Source organism: Mytilus trossulus, unplaced genomic scaffold (genome assembly GCF_036588685.1).
Source record: "Mytilus trossulus isolate FHL-02 unplaced genomic scaffold, PNRI_Mtr1.1.1.hap1 h1tg000429l__unscaffolded, whole genome shotgun sequence".
In the NCBI taxonomy this organism is placed as follows: Eukaryota; Metazoa; Mollusca; class Bivalvia; order Mytilida; family Mytilidae; genus Mytilus; species Mytilus trossulus.
This window is the reverse complement of record NW_026963357.1, coordinates 114,334-138,336: the sequence shown is the minus strand read 5'-3', so window position 1 is coordinate 138,336 and position 24,003 is coordinate 114,334. Positions and strand designations below refer to the sequence as shown.

The 24,003-nt window shown below is 32.6% G+C and overlaps 1 protein-coding gene and 1 long non-coding RNA gene across 2 annotated transcripts in view; both read right to left on the bottom strand.

Moving 5' to 3' along the window:
- The window catches only part of LOC134702301 (inversin-A-like), a 35,186-nt gene extending 27,076 nt beyond the window's left edge, over positions 1–8,110 (bottom strand). Inside the window, exons 1-4 of the mRNA XM_063563284.1 lie at positions 8,030–8,110; positions 7,595–7,693; positions 6,532–6,639; positions 4,435–4,506 (exon numbers count right to left, since the gene is read on the bottom strand). Of these exons, the coding sequence (XP_063419354.1) occupies positions 4,435–4,506; positions 6,532–6,639; positions 7,595–7,693; positions 8,030–8,107 (357 nt within the window). The 5' untranslated portion in view covers positions 8,108–8,110. The remainder of the gene's footprint in view (positions 1–4,434; positions 4,507–6,531; positions 6,640–7,594; positions 7,694–8,029) is intronic.
- A 410-nt stretch (positions 8,111–8,520) lies between these two features.
- On the bottom strand, positions 8,521–23,786 carry LOC134702294 (uncharacterized). The gene is made up of 4 exons (XR_010104380.1): positions 23,720–23,786; positions 19,853–19,875; positions 18,691–18,774; positions 8,521–8,563 (listed from the first exon to the last, which is right to left on the bottom strand). It is a non-coding gene; the product is annotated as an uncharacterized LOC134702294 (long non-coding RNA).
- Between the last annotated feature and the right edge of the window lie 217 nt (positions 23,787–24,003).

Sequence of the window (24,003 nt, the reverse complement as noted above, 5' to 3'; positions counted from 1 at the left end):
GCAATACATGATTTTACAAGTACAGCTTCATAAAACAGAGGTGAGCTATTCACATTCACCAAATGTTCTTTAGTAAGTTGTTAAGCATCACAAGATATTAATTTCAAGTTGTGAGAGCGGGTTATACATGTCCTTCAAAATATGAGTTTATACAACGGAGTGAGCAAGCCAGTTATCTTGTCCAAGCTGTTAAGAATGAACATAAATCAATTGCGAGTCGTGAGAGCGGGCGAGGCGATGATCCTTTAAAATACGAGTTCATACAACAGTGAGCGAGCCAATTCTCATTCATCAAAAGTTCTCTTGTCCAAGTTGTTAAGCATCAGTAGAAGTTAATTTCTAGTTGTGAGGGCGGATGAGTAGATAAATATCTTTCAAAATACGAGTTCCAACAACGGGGGTGAGCGAGCCAATTCTCATTCACCAAACGTTTTCTTGTATATATCAATAGAAATAAATAATAGCTGGCGAGACAATATTGTATTGCAAAAATCGAGTTGTTACAAAGAATAATAGCAAGTTGTTAGAGTAGAAAGTTCTAGAAAGAATGCAATTTAAATCTCTGTGTGTTTTTAGAAACTTGTCCACTAAATTTGCTCCTTTCTCGACAAGTACAGTTGCACAACATTTACAAGAAGGACACCGACAGTGCTGAAAATCGCATCCTTCGTCTTTCATTGTATCTGATTTATCTTCTATGAAGTTGTCTGCGGTCAATGCATTTACAATTAAACATCCGATACAAGTGCTGGTGCAGTTTATGATATCGCTTATATATTTGCCGGTGTCTTTAAGCGACAAAGTAAAGCTATCATGATAAAATAAAACTGAATCCATCCCTGGCACATCTGTCAGTTTATTGCCAATATAATAGGACAACACTGATTTTGGACATTTGATATTTAAACTTTTCATCCATGTATGTTGATCTCACAATTTTACCTTAGTTTGTTTTTTGTGTGATGTCTCATTGAAGGGCTTAAAGTATTATTATTGTTTGAATATGACAAGAAGAAAATAAGTTTTTTGGAAATAGTACATGAAGTCGTTTAAAATTATAAATAAGAAAAAGAAAGGGAAAAGTGGCCGCCAGATTAACAGCACAAGAAACATGAAAGATATTGTAATGCATAAATTCAAATTTATAAAATTATTGGTTTCCGTAATTTGTGTAACATTTATATCATTTGAATCACTTTTTAACATGTTACACACTACTGATAGAATCACATTTTACAGTTTATTTATTTACATTTGACCCCAGACTGCCTATAACCAGAGGCGGATTTAGGTTAGGGGGGCAGGGGGCCCGCCCCCCCCCCCCCCTTTTTGGGAAAAAAAATGGTTGCTTATATAGGAAATCACTGAAGCGTGACTGGAGCGGGCACCCTCTTAGGTCAGTCAGTGGGCCCCCACTTATGAAAATTCCTGGATCCGCCACTGATAACCGGTGAGCTATGTATTAAATGTTTTAAATTAACTAGATATACATATATTTTGAATTAATATGTGAATCTTTTTACAGAGCTTATGTAGCAAGTCGACCAAAGCTTTACTCTACAAGCATTATGCAATTAGCCATAATCAAAATTGCAAGGAGATGTGGTATTGAAGCCGATGAGACAAACTAATGTTACATCAACAAGAGTTTAAAATGAAGTTGATTTAAGCAGTTTATACCACATGGCCTTCCGCTAAACTTAAAGGAAAAAAACCCGCTGTAATGCAAATCTCCAACATGAAAAAAAATCTGTAAAGAAAGTAAATCGAGAAAGCCAACTGCCTTATTCGTGTATGTAATAATAGTCACCATTTCCAGCTTCGACCATTATTTTCGAATTCATTACACAGGTTTTTTTCCTTTCAATAACTCTTTGTAGAAATTATCACCGTGTAATTCCTGTTATCATCGGGATATAGCATTCATTTATACAACCATCCTTTACCTTTTTATGAATACTAAATGGACGCCTCTTAAGGGTATAGAAAGATTTGATGGTAAGCTTCCTTTTCTATTGATGACGAAATAAAATCATTTCAACAGTTTTAATCATCTTAAAGTCAAAACAAAATTCGTTTTCCAAAGAATATTCTGGAATATGTACAACTGATTAACATTCGGAAAGACCTGCGGAACTTCTCGTACTTGATCCGCTTGACAATTTGAAATAAGGGGGGACAGTTTGAAAAGTGGTTAAAAAAAGGATATAAATCCAACATATGATAAGGTAAGACATTTTATTTATTATTTGAGATGTTCACTTGAAAGGATAGTGACATAAGTAAACTTAAAACTTCCGTAAACATTGTCAAATTGTCGTTCAAAGTTCCCACAAAAATTCGTTGGGAATCCACTACGAGAAAATGGATACTTGTTATAAGACTCTGGGGTTCAACATTGATAGTAAAAAAAAAATTATCCGATAAAAAACGTTGAATGTAAATGATATGAACCTCCAGAGTCTTATGTTATAGGACTAATATAGACCATTATTAGTCTAATAAAATATGCTTCTAGGACAATCCATCAGTGGTTTTTCTTTTGAGAGCCTTATTAACATGCCAATGGTAGAATTTGAATCTTGTATAAATGACTAAGACCGACTGAGGCTTATTTGAGGGGTGGTCGGAGGGGTCCTGATCCCAAAATCCCAGGCATTAAAAAAATGAAATCCCGAGATGCAGAATTTAAAGAAATTCATATCCAGAAATCATAAAATATGTTCCCGGATCCCGTAAGGATCAATACCCAAATTCTGAGCTTAAAAACACCCGATCCCGACGTCCCGAAAAAGGTCCTGCCCCCCTCTAATCTCTTCCCTACTTTCATTTTTGCCATATCACCACTTTCACCAATATATTTTTATGCCCCATTTATGAGCATTATGTTTTCAAGTCTAGTCGGTGCATCCGTGCTTTCGTTATTTCGTTCATCCGTCCGTCTGTCTGTCCCACTTCAGATTAAAATTTGTGGTCGAGGTAGTTATAAATGAAGTTGAAGTCCAATCAACTTCAGTAGTAAATATAGTGCCGATGTGGCACCCGTGTACTATGGACACATTCTTGTTTCCACATGTTTTACTTATTTAATATATATATGCAACTGGTACGATCCCTTAAATAGTAAACATTTCAAAGAAATCAGTAGACAGAATACAGAGATGCTCTATTTATCAATTGAAAGTAGTATAATCATATAATCGTAGTTTACATGTAGATAAACACGAAAAATAATTGTCCACTACTTTAAAGGAGATGATTCTTGCGACCTAAACATCATGATATGTGATAAGGAGAACGCTCTGATTAGCTTATTTATTTTTCAGTTTTGTTATCTATCATATGATTGGTTGTACTTGTGCATGTTTCAAACCAGAAGTCTTTCCTATGACTAAAAAAAGGTCAAATAAACCTGCCAGACTGACATGTACATCCTAATTTACTTCCATACACCAAATATAGTTGACCTATTGCATATAATATAAGAAAACAAGAAAATAAGAACAACACAAAAAATCAAATTACACCACTGAACAATGAAAATGAGGTCAGATGACACCTGTCAATTGGACATGTACACCTTACAATCATTTCATACACCAATTATAGTAGACTTTTTGATTATTGTATCTGATATATAGACTTGACCATGAAGACTTAGCCTTGTTCACTGAACAATGAAATAAGATTGATGCCAAATGAAAACTGTCTGACAGACATGGGGACCTTACAAGGTATGCACATACTAAATAAAGTTATCCTATTTATTTAAAATGAATAAAAATAGGTTTATCCAAGACATGAAATATTTAATTTTTTCATATTGAAAACAAACGCAATTTTAGAATTTTTCATCAATTTAATCAGAATGTAATACATTGTTTAATTAAAATCAGGATTAAAAGATATTTTGCAAAGTAATTGATTAAATTAAATTATTTGTAATTTTCGGTTGATTAATAATAACCATGATTTCAATGATTACTCAAATTTTTTTTAAATTATAGCCGACTGATGCTTTCAATTCCAATTACCCCAAACCTGATCTGAGATAAGACAAGTTAACCATGAAAATGAGGTTATAAACAGACTGTCGGTGTAAGAATCTCAAATAGAGTTTGCAAAGCTTGTTTTCGCCTTAAACACTCTTGAATGTAATAAAAGACATCTACTAATTGTGTTTATTATTGAAGAAATCACAAACCAATTATTTCTTGAATTCAAAAAGTGCCATAACTTTGTGAAAGGCCGGTAAAGCGTTGAATTTAGCCTCTCAAATATATGATTTTGTCCAATCAAAATCGTAATAACAAATAAATTGCATTAGAATTTGACATTTTTAATTCAAGACATAAAGAATGTCACCTGGAATATCCTGGTTTTGTACCTGAGTTATTCTTAGGGTAAGCATTTGTAATTCAAAAGTATATGTACCTGTAAGTATTCCATCACTTCTTTATAATGCCCCTTTTTTCCTGCTGCTGCTAGATCGTATGGAGTCTTACCCTGAAATACAGACAAATCTTTATATTGCTTTCATCTGTTAATTACAAAGAAGACTTTTGTTACACATATCATACAATAATCAAGACCAGTAGAAGCTGAGTGGTGTGTTATTTTGTTTTTACAGGTGCTAACCATATTATTTTCAATTATAAAATATAACTCATGAACATTTTTCTGAATATTTTAACTTTTTCTGTAGCCTTTAAGAAGGCTTTTAACTTTTTTTTTTTAAAGCATATGAAATAATCTCAATCTGTAAGCATTAAATTAGTCTTTGTATTTTTTGTACGTGTTTTTTTTTTTAAATCTGTTAATGCCTCCTTATGTCTAGATGGGGGTTGTAAGATTTGGGGGTCTTTTTAACTTTTTATTTTTATATTTTAGCACCCCATTTTTCTTTATTCTTTATATTTTTGCACTCCATTATTTTCTATTCGTCATCTTTTTGCCCAATTCTCTCTATTCTCGACGTTTTTTTCTATCATTCATGATTTTCTACTCTGTATACCCTATCCATATCCTCCTATAACTATATATTGTTATTTTACAGATTTCATAGTTTTTAGTTTTATCACTGACATCGTATAAATAAGGAAATAAATAAATTATAGCACAGTTGAGAGTTTTTTCTGCAACTATTCCAACTATATAGCTTTTAAAAACAAGAATTTGAAGAAATTTGCAGTCTTAAGGAGGCTGCGGTGTCTTCCTCCATATTGGATTTTGAAAAAAACGGACAACAAACAGTTGAGATCTTTTAAATTAATAAAATGTGCAAATTTCGAAAGTTGTATGTAATTTATGTGTAAGACTTTTCATGTTAATATAGAAAATAATGTGATTTATCATATTTACTGCTATATTTTACAAAAAAACAGATTTATTATTTTTTTTAAACTTTGCCATATAAGGGGAGATAACTTCGATATAAGGAGAGTTAACGTAGATAAAGTAACTTTTACAATAGAATATTTTTTTAACTATTTAATCATAAATATATTATGAACTTGTACGTCTGACGTATTAAATTTTTTACCTGGTACCTTTTGTTGGCTATTATTTATTTGTTTCTCTGTCCTATATTTTCTCCAATTTTTTTGTATTGTAGTCCTGTCAACTAATGTTGTCAGTTCAATGTTATAATTAACATCGCCATTAAAGTGGGAGGTTTGGCATGCAACAAAACCAGGTTCAACCCACCATTTTTATTATAAAATGCCCTGTAACAAGTCAGGGAAATTGCCATTGTTATATTATAGTTCGTTTCTGTGTGTGTTACATTTTAAGGTTGTGTTTCTGTTGTGTCATTGTTCTCCTCTTATATTTGATGCGTTTCCTCCAGTTTTAGTTTGTAACCCGGATTTGTTTTTTTTCTCTATCGATTTATGAATTTCAAACAGCGGTATACTACTGTTGCCTTTATTTAATGTATTGCTTTTTTGATACGATCTAATAATTTTGTTATCATTGTCACGACAACAAATTGGTGTATGGGTCTTTTGACAGATTGTTTGTTTACAGTTTGTTTAATAACAATAAGTGCCATATTCAGGATATTGCCAGGTCTAATTTTGAATCAATACAAATTATTATTTTTGATATCAAAAATTATTTTATCCATTTACTTATAGGTTATTACTATTGCTTGTTTTCCCTAAAACTGAGATATTCATATAATTTGGGTAACAAATTATGGAATTATGGAATAATAAAATTATCCCCTTTTAGTATAACTAATCACCCAAAATGTGTTAGTTGTCTATAAACACAGTCATTTTAGTTTAGAAGATTTTGAAGAAAAAAAAATGATTTCTTTTATATGATCGTCTATGTGCATGTGTTTTATAATAAAATTTAGCCATCTAAGTCTATAAAACACTTTCATATTTTTAGTTCAATTTTAAGGATCATATGACATACTTTAACCTTGAGAAAAACGTCCATTTGAGCAAAAATATCTTAAACATCATTTTAGTGATGCATAATTTACTAGTTGAATACTGAGCATATTCTGTAAAATATTACCTCATGTGTTTTGACCAAGGGACTGAGACCTCCTTGTTCTACAAGACATCTTGTGGTCTGTAGATGTCCCCACTTAGCAGCCAGATGTAAAGCTGTGTATCCATCACTCTATAATAATACCAAATAACAAGTAAATATTATGGACACTATTTTCTCAATGTCAATAATATCCTACAACTGACATAAAACGTGTCTGATAAACTGGATAATGTTGTGTAATAAATAAAAACAAAATGTATATCACATGAATCAGTGGTCAAAACTGAATAAATGACCAGTCACACTTGTATTTGTATTGTACATAAACAACATGTTTTTTTGTGGGATGTCAGAACTTCTATCAGAAATGTCATGTTAACAAACATTTTTTTTCAAGAAATGCATAAAATATTTATATCAATTGATTCAGTGAAATGCACAGAGATAAATGAGATCTCACTTTATATAATTCTGGCGAGTATTTGTTGATATTATTATAAAATTTGTCTTATTATTATGGTTCAGAATAATGATCAATTAAAAAAAAAAACTTTTTCAAAGATATATGAAAAATAGTTACATTTCCTGATTTAGTACGAGGAGACAAGAAAAATTTGTCTTATTATTATGGTTCAGAATAATGATCAATTAAAAAAAAAATTTTTTTCAAAGATATATGAAAAATAGTTACATTTCCTGATTTAGTACGAGGAGACAAGAAAAATGAGACCCCACTTTATGTAATTATTACAAACAATAGTTGTCCATTAAACCTGTCTTATTAACAACTTTATGTTGGTTAACAGTAATGTGATCAGACTTAGTAGATAACATACATTAAAACTGTCTAATTAACAACATGATTTAGTGTAGATCCAGTAGTAGAATCATAAATTTTAAGAAAATATTTTCTTTAAAGAAAAATGAAAAAAGTTGTATTTTCTGATTCAGAACAATACTATGAGTAAAATGAGACCCCATTTTATATAATTATTACTAACAATATTTGTTCATTAAACCTGTCTAATTAACATGATTTTGTGTTGATTAAAAGTAATGTGATCAGATTCAGTAGATAACATACTGATGTGATATCTGTTTTACATCTGTTCTCCAGGAGAAGTTGACTCACTTCCACACGTCCTTTACCGGCTGCCCACATTAATGCTGTCAATCCACCATCCTGGAATAATACAACTGACATCAAAACTTGTCTGATAAACTGGACAATGTTGTGTAATAAATATAAACAGAAATGACCAGTCACATTAATTAAAACTGTCTGCTTGACAACAGAATTTAGTGTAAATTCAGTATGATCATAAATTTTAAGAAAATATTTTTTTAAAGAAAAATGAAAAAAAGTTATATTTTATGATTCAGAACAATACTATGAGTAAAATTAGACCCCACTTTATATAATTATTACAAACATTAACTGTCCATTAAACCTGTCTAATTAACAACATGATTTTGTGTTGATTAAAAGTAATGTGATCAGATTTAGTAGATAACATACATCTGTGATATCTTTGTTACATCTGTTCTCCAGGAGAAGTTGACACACTTCCACATGTCCTCCATAGGCTGCCCACATTAATGCTGTCCGTCCACTACCCTGGAATAATACAACTGACATCAAAACTTGTCTGATAAACTGGACAATGTTGTGTAATAAATGTAAACAGAAACAAAAAGTCACATTAATTAAAACTGTCTGATTAACAACAGGATTTAGTGTAGATTCAGTTGAATCATTAATTTTTAGAAAATAATTTTTTTAAGAAAAATGAAAAAAAGATATATTTTCTGATTCAGAACAATACTATGAGTAAAATGAGACCCCACTTTTTATGATTATTACAAACATTAGTTGTCCATTAAACCTGTCTTATTAACAACATGATTTTGTGTTGATTAAAAGTAACGTGACCAGATTTAGTAGATAACATACATCTGTGATATCTTTGTTACATCTGTTCTCCAGGAGAAGTCGACACACTTCCACATGTCCTCCCCAGGCAGCCAACATTAATGCTGTCCATCCATAACCCTGGAATAATACAACTGACATAAAAACTTGTCTGATAAACTGGTCAATGTTGTGTAATAAATATTAACAAAAATAAATAGTCACATTAATTAAAACTGTCTGATTAACAACAGAATTTAGAATTTTAGTGTATATTCAGTAAAGTCATTAATTGTAATAAAAATATTTTTTTCAAAAAAATATGAAAAAGATATATTTTCTGATTCAGAACAATACTATGAGTAAAATGAGACCCCACTTTATATGATTCTAACAAATATTTTTTCATTAAAACTGTATAATTAACAACATGATTTTGTGTGTAAAAAGGATTTAGTGTAGATTCCATTTAATCATTAATGTTAATAAAATAAATTATTCAAAAAAGCATGAAATAAGTTGTTTTTCCTGATTTAGTACAACATAAAGAAAATGAGACCCTCTTTAAATAAAGATTATTATTATTATTATTATTATTATTATTATTATTATTATTATTATTATTATTATTATTATTATTATTACTATTATTATTATTATTATTATTATTATTATTATTATTATTATTATTATCCATACAAGCATTTGTTGTTCATTAAATATGCCTAATTAACAACAGGATTTAGTGCAGGTTCAGAATAATCATTAATCTAAAAAAATAAATAAAAGAGTAGTATTTTCAGATGCAGAACAATTATATGAGTAAAACGGAATTACATTTTATATGAATCTAACGACTATTTGTCCTTTTTACAAGATGTTTCTACATTAGATCTTTATACATATCACTATCTGATCAAAGTTGTTAACACAACACCAAGTAAAACCTTAGTGTAAAAAATTGTTTCTTGTCAAGAAGCAAAATAAGAACTTCACCATCCATAACTTAAACACAAACAAAAATATTTTAAAATCAAACCCTGATTACATTTTTTTCCATTAAAACTGTCTATTCAAATTCAGAATTTTGATTTAATGATGATTCAGTATAATGAGTAAGTATCAGTTAACAAACAGATCAATGGTATTTGAACAGTGCAGGGTTTATTATTCTGTGTTTTATTTTTAATACGAATGGTCTAGATAGGCCAAGGGGGAATTTTACTAAAGCAAATATGGTTTAATCTCTCCAAATTTTGTGCCTGTACCAAATCAGACAACCCGGACCATGTATTGTTTGTTGTTATATTTGTCTATTTACTCTGAGTAGTCAGGTCCAGACCATGTGTTGTGTGTTGTTATATTTGTTTGTCTATATACTCAAAGTAGTCAGGTCCAGACCATGTGTTGTTAGTTGTTATATTTGTATGTCTATTTATTCTGAGTAGTCAGGTCAGGTCCAGACCATGTGTTGTGAGTTGTTATATTTGTTTGTCTATTTACTCTCAGTAGTCAGGTCAGGTCCAGGCCATGTGCTGTTAGTTGTTATATTTGTATGTCTATTTATTCTGAGTAGTTAGGTCAGGTCCAGACCATGTGTTGTGTGTTGTTATATTTGTTTGTCTATATACTCACAGTAGTCAGGTCCAGGCCATGTGTTGTTAATTGTTATATTTGTTTGTCTATATACTCACAGTAGTCAGGTCCAGACCATGTGTTGTTAGTTGTTATATTTGTATGTCTATTTACTATGAGTAGTCAGGTCCAGACCATGTGTTGTTTGATGTTATTTTTGTTTGTCTATTTACTCTGAGTAGTCAGGTCAGGTGCAGACCGTGTGTTGTGTGTTGTTATATTTGTCTATTTACTCTTAGTAGTCAGGTCCAAACCATGTGTTGTGTGTTGTTATATTTGTCTATTTACTCTGAGTAGTCAGGGTCAGACCATGTGTTGTGTGTTGTTATATTTGTCTATTTACTCTTAGTAGTCAGGGTCAGACCATGTGTTTGGTTGTTATATTTGTTTGTCTATTACTTTGAGAAGTCAGGTTCAGACGATGTGTTGTTTGTTGTTACATGTATATTTGTTTGTTTATTTACTCTGAGAAGTCAGGTCAGGTCCAGACCATGTGTTGTGTGTTGTTATATTTATTTGTCTATTACTCTCAGAAGTCAGGTCCAGACCTTGGTTGTGTGTTGTTATAATTGTTTATTTACTATCAGTACTCAGTAGTCAGGTCCAGCCCATGTGTTGTGCGTTGTTATATTTGTCTATTTACTCTGAGTAGCTAGTCTCAGACCATGTGTTTGGTTGTTATATTTGTTTGTCTATTTACTCTGAGTAATCAGGTCCAGACCATGTGTTGTGAGTTGTTATATTTGTTTGTCTATTAACTCTGAGTAGTCAGGTCCAGACCGTGTGTTGTAAGTTGTTTTATTTATTTGTCTATTTACTCTGAGTAGTCAGGTCAGGTCCATGTATTGTGTGTTGTTATATTTGTTTGTCTATTTACTCGGAGTAGTAGGATCAGGTCCATGTATTGTGTGTTGTTAAATTTGTTTGTATAATTACTCTGAGTAGTCAGGTCCAGGCCATGTGCTGTGTGTTGTTATATTTGGTTGTCTATTTACTCTGAGTAGTCAGGTCAGGTCAAGACCATGTGTTGTGTGTTGTAATATTTATTTGTCTATTTACTCTGAGTAGTCAGGTCCAGACCAGGTGTTGTGTTGTAATATTTGTTTGTCTATTTACTCTGAGCAGCTAGGTCCAGACCATGTGGTGTGTGTTGTTATATTTGTCTATTTACTCTGAGTAGTCATGTCCACACCATGTGTTGTTTGTTGTTTTATTTTTTCGTCTATTTACTCTGAGTAGTCAGGTCAGGTCAAGTCCATGTGTTGTGTGTTGTTATATTTGTTTGTCTATTTACTCTGAATTGTCAGGTCAGGTCCAGACCATGTGTTTGGTTGTTATATTTGTTTGTCTATTTACTCTGAGTAGTCAGGTCCAGACCTTGGTTGTGTGTTGTTATATTTGTTTATTTACTCTCAGTAGCTGTATATAAAGTCAGGAGCAGACCATGTGTTGTTTGTTGTAATATTTGTCTATTTACTCTGAGTGGCTAGGTCCAGACCATGTGTTTGGTTGTTATACTTGTTTGTCTATTACTCTGAGTAGTCAGGTCCAGACCATGTGTTGTGTGTTGTTATATTTGTTTGTCTATTTACTCTGAGTTGTCAGGTCAAGTCCATGTATTGTGTGTTGTTATATTTGTTTGTCTATTTACTCTCAGTAGTCAGGTCAGGTCCAGACCATGTGTTTTATGTTGTTATAGTTGTTTGTCTATTTACTCTGAGTAGTCAGTTCAGGTCCAGGTCATGTGTTGTTAGTTGTTATATTTGTTTGTCTATTTACTCTGAGTAGTCAGGTCAGGTCAAAACCATTCGTTGTTAGTTGTTGTATTTGTTTGTCTATTTACTCTGAGTAGTCAGGTCAGGTCCAGACCATGTGTTGTTTCTTGTTATAGTTGTTTGTCTATTTATTCTGAGTAGTCAGGTCGGGTCCAGGCCATGTGTTGTGTGATGTTATATTTGTTTGTCTATTTACTCTGAGTAGTCAGGTCCATACCATGTGTTGTGTGTTGTTATATTTGTTTGTCTATTTACTCTGAGTAGTCAGGTCCAGATCATGTGTTGTTTGTTGTTATATTTGTTTTTCTATTTACTCTGAGTAGTCAGGTCTAGACCATGTGTTGTTGGTTGTTGTAATTGTAGGTCTATTTACTCTGAGTAGTCAGGTCCAGACCATGTGTTCTTATTTGTTGTATTTTTATGTCTATTTATTCTGAATAGTCAGGTCCAGACCATGTGTTGTGTGTTGTTATATTTGTCTATTTACTCTGAGTAGTCAGGTCCAGACCATGTGTTGTGTGTTGTTATATTTGTCTATTTACTCTGAGTAGTCAGGGTCAGACCATGTGTTATGTGTTGTTATATTTGTCTATTTACTCTTAGTAGTCAGGGTCAGACCATGTGTTTGGTTGTTATATTTGTTTGTCTATTACTTTGAGTAGTCAGGTTCAGACCATGTGTTGTTTGTTGTTATATTTGTTTGTTTATTTACTCTGAGAAGTCAGGTCAGGTCCAGACCATGTGTTGTGTGTTGTTATATTTGTTTGTCTATTACTCTCAGTAGTCAGGTCCAGACCTTGGTTGTGTGTTGTTATAATTGTTTATTTACTCTCAGTAGTCAGGTCCAGCCCATGTGATGTGTGTTATATTTGTTTGTCTATTTACTCTGAGTAATCAGGTCCAGACCATGTGTTGTGAGTTGTTATATTTGTTTGTCTATTTACTCTGAGTTGTCAGGTCCAGACCATGTGTTGTAAGTTGTTTTATTTATTTGTCTATTTACTCTGAGTAGTCAGGTCAGGTCCATGTATTGTGTGTTGTTATATTTGTTTGTATAATTACTCTGAGTAGTCAGGTCCAGGCCATGTGCTGTGTGTTGTTATATTTGGTTGTCTATTTACTCTGAGCAGCTAGGTCCAGACCATGTGGTGTGTTGTTATATTTGTCTATTTACTCTGAGTAGTCATGTTCATACCATGTGTTGTTTTATTTTTTCGTCTATTTACTCTGAGTAGTCAGGTCAGGTCAAGTCCATATGTTGTGTGTTGTCCAGACCATGTGTTTGGTTGTTATAAATGTTTGTCTATTTACTCTGAGTAGTCAGGTCCATACCTTGGTTGTGTGTTGTTATCTTTGTTTATTTACTCTCAGTAGCTGTATATATAGTCAGGACCAGACCATTTTTTTGTGTGTTGTAATATTTGTCTATTTACTCTGAGTAGCTAGGTCCAGACCATGTGTTTGGTTGTTATACTTGTTTGTCTATTACTCTGAGTAGTCAGGTCCAGACCACGTGTTGTTTGTTGTCATATTTGTCTATTTACTCTCAGTAGTCAGGTCAAGACCATGTGTTGTTTGTTGATATATTTGTACGTTTATTTACTCTGAGTAGTCAGGTCAGGTCCGGACCATGTGTTGTGTGTTGTTATATTTGTTTGTCTATTTACTCTCAGTAGTCAGGTCAGGTCTAGACCATGTGTTGTATGTTGTTATAGTTGTTTGTCTGTTTACTCTGAGTAGTCAAGTCAGGTCCAGGCTATGTGTTGTTAGTTGTTATATTTGTTTGTCTATTTACTCTGAGTAGTCAGGTCAGGTCCAGGCCATATGTTGTGTGATGTTATATTTGTTTGTCTTTTTACTCTGTGTAGTCAGGTCAGGTCAAGACCATTCGTTGTTAGTTGTTGTATTTCTTTGTCTAATTACTCTGAGTAGTCAGGTCAGGTCCAGACCATGTGTTGTTTCTTGTTATAGTTGTTTGTCTATTTATTCTGAGTAGTCAGGTCAGGTCCAGGCCATGTGTTGTGTGATGTTATATTTGTTTGTCTATTTACTCTGAGTAGTCAGGTCCAGACCATGTGTTGTGTGTTGTTATATATATTTGTTTGTCTATTTACTCTGAGTAGTCAGGTCCAGACCATGTGTTGTTTGTTGTATTTGTTTGTCTAATTACTCTGAGTAGTCAGGTCCAGACCATGTGTTGTTTGTTGTTATATTTGTTTGTCTATTTACTCTGACTAGTCAGGTCCAGACTATGTGTTGTTTGTTGTATTTGTTTGTCTTTTTACTCTGAGTAGTCAGGTCCAGACCATGTGTTGTGTGTTGTTATATTTGTTTGTCTTTTTACTCTGAGTAGTCAGGTCCAGACCATGTGTTGTTTGTTGTATTTGTTTTTCTATTTACTCTGAGTAGTCAGGTCCAGACCATGTGTTGTTAGTTGTTATATTTGTATGTCTATTTATTCTGAGTAGTCAAGTCAGGTCCAGACCATGTGTTGTTTGTTGTTATATTTGTTTTTCTATTTACTCTGAGTAGTCAGGTCCAGATCATGTGTTGTTTATTGTTATATTTGTTTTTCTATTTACTCTGAGTAGTCAGGTCTAGACCATGTGTTGTTGGTTGTTGTATTTGTAGGTCTATTTACTCTGAGTACTCAGGTCCAGACCATGTGTTCTTATTTGTTGTATTTTTATGTCTATTTATTCTGAATAGTCAGGTCCAGACCATGTGTTGTGTGTTGTTATATTTGTTTGTCTATTTACTCTTTAGTAGCCAAGTCCAGACCAAGTGTTGTTAGTTGTTATATTTGTTTGTCTTTTTACTCTGAGTAGTCAGGTCCAGACAATGTGCTGTAAGCTGTTGTACTTGTTTATTTACTATGAGTAGTCAGGTCCAGACCATGTGTTGTTAGTTGTTGTATTTGTGTGTCTATTTGCTCAGAGTAGTCAGGTCCAGACCATGTGTTGTGTGTTGTTATTTATGTATTTTTATTTACTCTGAGTTGTCAGGTCGAGACCATGTGTTCTTAGTTGTTGTATTTTTATGTCTATTTACTCTGAGTAATCCAGTTCAGACCATGTGTTGTTAGTTGTTGTATGAGTATGTCTAATTACTCGGGAGTAATGAGGTCCAGGCAATGTGCTGTAAGCTGTTGTACTTGTTTATTTACTATGAGTAGTCAGGTCCAGACCATGTGTTGTCAGTTGTTGTATTTGTTTGTCTCTTTACTCTGAGTAGTCAGGTTCAGACCATGTTTTGTCTGTTGTTATAGTTGTTTGTCTATTTACTCTGAGTAGTCAGGTCAGGTCCAGGCCATGTGTTATGGTATGTTATATTTGTTTGTCTATTTACTCTAAGTAGTCAGGTCAGGTCCAGACCATTCGTTGTAAGTTGTTTTATTTGTTTGTCTATTCACTCTGAGTAGTAAGGTCAGGTCCAGACCATGTGTTGTTTCTTGTTATTTTTGTTTGTCTATTCACTCTCAATATTCAGGTCCAACCATGTGTTGTGTGTTGTTATATTTGTTTGTCCATTTACTCTCAGTATTCAGGTCCAGACCATGTGTTGTGTGTTGTTAAATTTGTCTATTTACTCTGAGTAGTCAGGTTCAGACCATGTGTTGTTTGTTGTTATATTTGTTTGTCTATTTACTTTGAGTAGTCAGGTCCAGACCATGTGTTGTTATATTTATTTGTCTGTTTATTCTTGGTAGTCAGGTCCAGACCATGTGTTGTTTATTGTTATATTTGTTTATCTATTTATTCTGAGCAGTCAGGTCAGGTTCAGACCATGTGTTGAGTGTTGTTATATTTGTATGTCTATTTACTCTGGGTAGTCAGGTCAGGTCCAGACCATGGGTTGTGTGTTGTTATATTTGTTTGTCTATTTACTCTGAGTAGTAAGGTCAGGTCCAGACCATGTGTTGTGTGTTGTTATATTTATTTGTCTATTTACTCTGAGTAGTATGGTTAGGTCCAGACTATGTATTGTATGTTGATACATTTGCTCGTTTATTTACTCTTAGTAGTCAGGTCAAATCCATGTATTGTGTGTTGTTATATTTATTTTTCTATTTACTCTCAGTAGTCAGGTCCAGACCATTTGTTGTGTGTTGTTATATTTGTTTGTTTATTAACTCTGAGTAGTCAGGACCAGGCCATGTGTTGTGTGTTGTTATATTTGTTTGTCTATTTACTCTGAGTAGTCAGGTCCAGTCCATGTATTGTGTGTTGTTATATTTGTTTGTCTTTTTACTCTGAGTAGTCAGGTCTGGTCCAGACCAAGTGTTGTTTGTTATTATATTTATTTTTCTATTTACTCTGAGTAGTCAGGTCCAGGCCATGTGTTGTTAGTTGTTATATTTGTTTGTATATTTACTCTGAGTAGTCAGGTTCAGTCCATGTATTGTGTGTTGTTATATTTATTTGTCTATTTACTCTGAGTAGTCAGGTCCAGACCATGTGTTGTGTGTTGTTATATTTGTTTGTCTATTTACTATGAATAGTCAGGTCCAGACCATGTGTTGTGTGTTGTTATATTTGTTTGTCTATTTACTCTGAGTAGTCAGGTCAAGTCCATGTATTGTGTGTTGTTATATTTTTTGTCTATTTACTCTGAGTTGTCAGGTGCAGAACATATGTTAGTATTAATTTGTCAGTCTTATGCCGTAAACTTGATGCTCCGCAGGGGGCAGCTTTATACGACCGTAGAGGTCAAACCCTGAACAGTGGGGGCAAGTATTGACACAACATTTAAGCTTGATACAGCTCTGAATTTGGATTGTGATTAAATAGATGACACAACATAGGTTTCTGACACAGAATGAATGTGGTCTAAGAACTTAAACTTAAAAAAATATAAAAATCTTAATTGGACATTTTCATATTATGGTCCAATATTCAACATGGTTAGATTCAGCATATCATAGAACCCCAAAAATTCAATTTTTGGTGAAATCAAATAATTTTCAATTTTAGACCCTTTAGACCTCAATGTGGACAAATTTGATAACCGGGCCCAAATATTAAAAATCAAAATACATGGTTAGATTCAGCGTATTGAAGAACCCCATATATTGAATTTTCGGACCCCGATTTGGACCAACTTGAAAACTGGGCCCATGATCAAAATCTAAGTACATGTTTAGATTCATCATATCAAGAACCCCAAGAATTCAATGTTTGTTTAAATTAAACTCAGTTTAATTTTAGACCCTTTGGACCTTAATGTAGACCAATTTGAGAACAGGACCAAAAATTAAGAATCTATATACACGGTTATATTTGGCATATCAAAGATCCCCAATAATTCATTTTTTAATGAAATCAAACAAAGTTTAATTTTGGACCCTTTTGGCCCCTCATTCCAGAACTGTTAGGACCAAAACTCCCAACTCTATATCTATAATTGTGTCCGTTCAGAAACATACACTTTATTATTCCGATGTATATATATTTTTTTCTTCTTTCGTGTGTGTCACAAACCTTATTATATGTTTTTTTCTTCTTTCCATCTAGTGTAACATTGTTATTTTTTATAACATTTTACCCTTTGAGTATTAAAATATGAAATGTTCTTATTAGGAAACGGATTAATATAAGCTAAGAGCTTGTTTATGAATCCTATTAATTATTTCACTTGTATTATTATGTAAATGCCTATGTATGTACCTGAATATAATTAATAAAATATGTTTACACTAAAACTCCCAAAATCAATCCCAACCTTCCTTTTGTGATCATAAACCTTGTGATAAAATTTCATAGATTTCTATTTACTTATACTAAAGTTATTGTGCAAAAACCAAGAAAAATGCTTATTTGGGACCTTTTGTGGCCCCTAATTCCTAAACTGTTGGGACCAAAACTCCCAAAATGAATCCCAACCATCCTTTGATGGTCATAAACCTTGTATTTAAATTTCATAGATTTCTTTTTACTTATACTAAAGTTATAGTGCGAAAACCAAATGTATTCGGATGACGACTACGACACCAACGTCATACCAATATACGACAATTTTTTTTTAAATTTTGGCAGTCATATAAAAATGGTATGTTTCACATTTAGTGCAGTACTCTGATTACATGTATGTTTTCAGTGTTGTGTCATGATGTGTCTCATTTTCTGTGTGGAACATCAGTGGTGTGTCATGATGTGTCGCATGTTTTGTGATGAACATCAGTGTTGTGTCATGATGTGTCATGTTTTGTGTTGAACATGAGTGTTGTGTCATGTGTCTCATGTTCCGTGTTGAACATCAGTGTTGTTTCATGTTGTCTCTCATGTTCTGTGTTGAACTTCAGTGTTGTGTCATGATTCCTATTCCTATTGAGTTAAACACCATGGTTGTGTCATGATGTGTCCCATGTTCTGTGTTGAACATCAGTGTTGAACATCAGTGTTGTGTCATGATATGTCTCATGTTTTGTGATTAACATCAGTGTTGTGTCATGGTGTGTCCGATGTTTTGTGTTGAACATCAGTTTTGTGTCATGGTGTCATATTATGTGTTAAACACCAGTGGTGTGTCAAGATGTGGCTTATGTATTGTGTTGAACATCATTGTTGTGTCATGATGTGACTCACGTTTTGTGTTGACCATAACTGTAGTGTCCTGATGTGTTACATGTTCTGTGTTTTACACCAGTGTTGTGTCATGATGTGTCGCATGCTCTGTGTGTTGAAAATCAGTGTTAAGTCATAATGTATCATGTTTTGTGTTGAACACCATTGTTGTGTCATGATAAGTTTACCTACTATGTTACAAGTTTACCTACTTGATATTCAATGTTACATGTTTACCTACTTGATATTCAATGTTACAAGTCTACCTATTTGATAGTCAATGTTACAAGTTTACCTCTCGATAATCAATGTTAGCTCCGTTTGCTAAGCAAAGCTTCAATTCTTCTACTCTTCCTTTTGTAGCAGCTTCAAGGAGTTTCTGTAAATAAGAAATGGAGTTTACATTTAATAAAATGTAAAGAGTGTATTAACTTAAATGTTTTTCACGCTAATGCCAGACAATAACTATACTTTAGAATGACTGATTTTGATTGGTTAATACAAAGGAAACATTGTAGTCTTTGGTATACAATAATGTGACAAATAATAGTTGGGGGGGGGGGGGGGGGGTGAATTGAAAGTGGCGAAAAATATAGTTTTGTCAAAAGAGGTAGTGAAAAAGAAAATAGACCCAGGGGAAACCCTGCTTATGATTACATTGTATACTGTTCCTAAGTTTTGAAGAAGAAAAAGATTTTTTTAAAAACATTTCATTCTCACATGAAAAAGCTTATCTGAGTGAAAATTGTGTTTCAATATTTTCAATATAAACATGCAATATTTTACAACTTGGAAAGGAGCAGTGTAATATTTGTATATTTAATGATATAATTTGTTTGACAGATTTACTTTGAATGTCTCTGAGCTTACTCTGTTAAAGAAATAACAGTGTTGTTTTTAATATTTTAGCCCAAAAACATATTTTTAATCAAGAAAAAGAAATCAATAAATAGTGACTATTCAATGATCAAGTAGCCTTTTTGTCAGTGGGGACATATTTGACATTATGTGTGTTTACAGGAGTTAATCACTATTTCCAAGTTTTATGACAAACAATAGGTAAGCTTGGGTGTTTAAAATGAATAGACCTCTTTTGAGTTCGTTGCATTTCCGTCAAAAACTTTTTGTTTTAGTGAACATCATTCATGCGTTTAGGGGTCTTCGTCACTTCTTTCCCATGTTGAGCTAACAGTTAAAAATATAATGCTGTATTGCACGAGATATAATGATTACAGTATTTTGTTCATAAAAAAGCTTCTGTCCAAGTTTCTTAAAATTACATGAAGTTTTGACAATAAAAATTGATGTCTAAAAAAAATATTTAACAACAGAATGAACCTTAATGTTGACGCCCTCGAGGGAATCTAGGATCACATTGTCTCGCTTTCGCGACATAAATGTTGCAGGCTAGAAAAAAATCACTCGACTGTTTGACTATAAAGAAGAAAAAATCTTACCTTATTCCAATTTTCCATATTTCCTAAAATAGAAAAATAAATGTATAAATCTGTTGAGTAATTATTGCCAGGCTAATTGTTACTGCTAATTGAAAATTATCAACAACCACAACTCTGGAATGGTAAATCCTGAAATGAGTTATACTGAGCTTCGCCTGTGTTTAGTGCTCAATAACATACCTTTAACATTTCATAATGTATATACCATTTCAGTTGTTTTTCTTTATCATCCAGATACCAAAAAATCTTTTAATTTTCCCAATGATCAAGGACCATAACTCTAGAAAGAAACAACCCAAAATGACTAAATAAAATTTCATCATTGCTTAAAGGTTAAAAAACTTACTGAAAAATTTAATAAAGTGGTTCCCTTTTTACCATCTGGAAACCCAATTCTGGTAAAAAGAAAGAAAGACTGCCTACCTTCCCAACATGTGCTAGTTTAGTTGTAAATAAATCATGGTGAATGAATATGAATTTTAATTTGTTAAACTAATAACTTTTTACAGAATGTGTCATAAATGTGTCCCTATTACATACCATATGTTTATAAACACTCTGCTTTTTTGTGTCATTATTACGTACCATATGTTTATAAACATTTTGCTATTTTGTGTCCTTATTACATACCATATGCATGATATGTTTATAAACATTCTGATATGTTATGTCCTTATTACATACCATATGATTATAAACATTCTGATATGTTATGTCCTTATTACATACCATATGATTATAAGCATTCTGATATTTTGTGTCCTTTGTGCTAATTTAATATACCAATGTGCTCCCTTATTCATTATTCATTAAGCAGGTCTTTTGTTGGTAATCCTACAGATTAGGAACTTCACCAAATACAGCCAAGGAGGGGGTTTGTTTAAAAAATTTGGCGCTACGCTGGCAAAAAAACATCAACAACTGATAGTCTCTTAAAAATGTACATTGTTTTTTTCAATGTGATATCAAAAAGAGTTGGCCTTCCGTATTTTAACACTCTTTTTTTTTTTATTAAAGTCTGACAATTCATTCATACATTAAAATGTTCAAACCCGCTGCTATTGTTTGCACCTGTCTCAAGTCAGGAATTTGATGTTCAGTAGTTGTCGTTTGTTGATGTGGTTCATAAGTGTTTCTCATTTCTTGTTGGTTTCCACGGTTTTATACTAGTAATTTTTGGGGCCCTTTATAGCTTGCTGAGTGGTGTGAGTCAAGGCTCTGTGTTGAAGACCGTAATTTAACCTTAAATAATAATGGTTTACTTATAAATTGTGACTTGGATGGAGAGTTGTCTCATTGGCACTTATACCACATCGTCTTATATCTATATTCGGCAATACTATTTGTGTAAGAAAAAACATTCACACATCCTACAGCTCATCAGTCTTACAAAAGTCAGACTATTAAAGAGCGTATGGTACTTTGACAAAAGGACAAGTTATTGCACAGCTTTCAACAATGAGAAGTGAAGACCTTAGTTACCTATACCTTTTTATCTTACATGTGTACTAGTATTCAGAATATTTTAAGTCTATACAAAATTATATACTTATTTATCATGAAATCAACAAAGTATTAAACAAAACAATCCATATTTGAATTATAAACCATCTGAGCCAGGTTTTTAACTGTTGACTTCAGCTTTATCACGATAGAAAGGCAAAGCAGCAGCAAATATATTTTTTTTAATTATGGGTTAACTGGACAATGGCATCAGCCTCCCAAACATGAGACAGATTTTTACAATTTGACAAAAGATAAGATGTTTTCAAAAAGGCAGAATCATTCAAAACCCAAAAGGAAATAGCAAATAATTTATAAATATATCATGTGTCTGGAAATTTATTTGGGAGCTCTTGTCCCTGGGGAAGTATAATTGTAATTTTAATTGTGCAGAAAAAAATTTACCTGCCCTGAATTTCCCAATAAATAATGAAAGTAATTCAATATAAGCTTGTATTGAAGCAAAATAAATGATATTTGTAATATTTTTGTATATATAAAAGGAGGTATGGGGTTAAACATCAATGACATTTCTTCACTGGAGAGCCAGGGGAAATTTATAGACTACAACGTCTAGAATTCTTGATTCTGTTTTCTTTTTTATATTGCCGGTCTTTCTCTGCCTGCATTTTCTGTTTTTTACTCGACTCATCAAAAGTATTTCCGTTCCTTTTGTCTTGATTACCCGATGTATCTGTTTTTAGCAGGTTTTATCCATCTCGATAGAAACTCAGTCGAGAAAAATTAAAATGACACCTGTGGTGTCACCTCCCTTGGATAAGGCATAAATCTTAATAGACGATTACTGGTAAATGGTCAAAGATAACGTAATGTTTATGATAACTGGGATTGCATACTTATTATTTTTTTATTTTGGTAATTAATCTACTTCCTGATTTATTTAATTCAAGAACATTTTTTATTAAATTAAATTTAGTTCAGTGTTATTTTTTACTTGTCCAAGGGCAAGCCAGACAAAAAACTTTACTTGTCAGGTTGTTCAAATATACGAGCTGGGGATAGCATTTCAACATCCTGCCATACATAAACATGGTGAACACCCCCAACTTAATTAAAAACAAAAAGTAAATTAAATAAAATAACATAAATAAAGTATGAACTTTTGCAAATGTTTTTCAACATAAGATAAGATGTGGTATGATTGCCAGTGATGCATGTCTCCACCAGAGACCAAATAACATAGAATTTAACAACTAAAGGTCACCTCACAGCCTACAATCGATAATTTACAAGGCATAATATGTATTATCGTTTCGTGTGTATTTGAGTCCTGACGGCATTCAAATAAGAATCGAGTTGACCTCCAAAAACTGCCGACGGTCATGTAAGCGATATTTATAAACATTAATATAGATATAAATAGATAGATAGCGAATTCATGCCCACAGCCATTTTCTATAAGTACGCTTTAAAATTTGCTTAAAAGAATGTTAAGTCCTGGACCATGTAGACCATTTGAATTTTCAAGTGAAAGGCCCTCCTCAAATAATGGTACTGAAAATAAGCACTAACGTAAAGGATTGGGGGCAGGTCTTGGACATTTGTTTTCCAATTTCAAAGGTTTCCTCTCAGAAATGAAAGGGCCCAGACTCTTGGGCCCAAACAAATCAAACCCCTGAAAAGTATGTAATGGTGTGTTATATTGCTATAAAGGCCTTCACTTAAAGCCCTTTTCGAATATGGCACTAGCCTATGCTCTGAGACCCTAGCGTAACTTGGACCGAGACAAAATTACATGTGTCGTTGCATGCAAATACTGTGAATTCACAAAACACAGGAAATAGGTTATAAAAGGGCAATAACTCAAATAAGGAGTCGTCTGATGATTTCAGTCATGTTTGACGTATATGTAGATTTGTCTGTCTGATAATTTTTGCTTTTTAAAGTTCCTGCCTATCTATTATAGTCTGGACAATAATCGGCGGAAAGAAAAAAAAATCAGTAAATTTGACATTTAAGTGCAATGACTCCTTTAAGAAGTCGTCTTTTTTAAAGTTTTGATGTAAATAAACAGCCGGCAGTTCTCAACATTAGGAAAATTTCTGTCCTTTTTCAGATTTTCTGTTTGTAAGGCATTTTTTCAGATGATAGACACAACTTATATTTTACACCAATGTTCTATGTTTAGCCATGTCCGCCATGTTGGTTTGCAGGCAGGGTCATCTGACACATTTTTAAAGCTAGATACTCTAATGATGATTGTGGCTAAGTTTGGTTTAATTTGTCCTAGTAGTTTCAGAGGAGAGGATTTTTGTAAAATTTAACAACACCAACGATAGACAACTGACGCTAAGTGATGAGTATGCCAGGTGAACTAAAACATATATATGATACAATACATACTAATTTGATGAAAACTGAGGTCAGCTATATTTATCAATAAGAAAGTGCCATCATCTAAAGCATCTCTGAAAAATATTTCTAAATCATATTTACTTGTTTAAGCCTGATATATGTAAAATATATGAATCACTTCAAATTACTTTACCAGTACTTCTTTTTTCAGTAACTGTTGTGATATATATGAATTTTTCTATATCTTATAAACATATCAATGTTTGTGTTATTTCCTGTTTCAACAAAATAACTATGAACAATAAAGGTATATTTATTAATTATTTCATTAA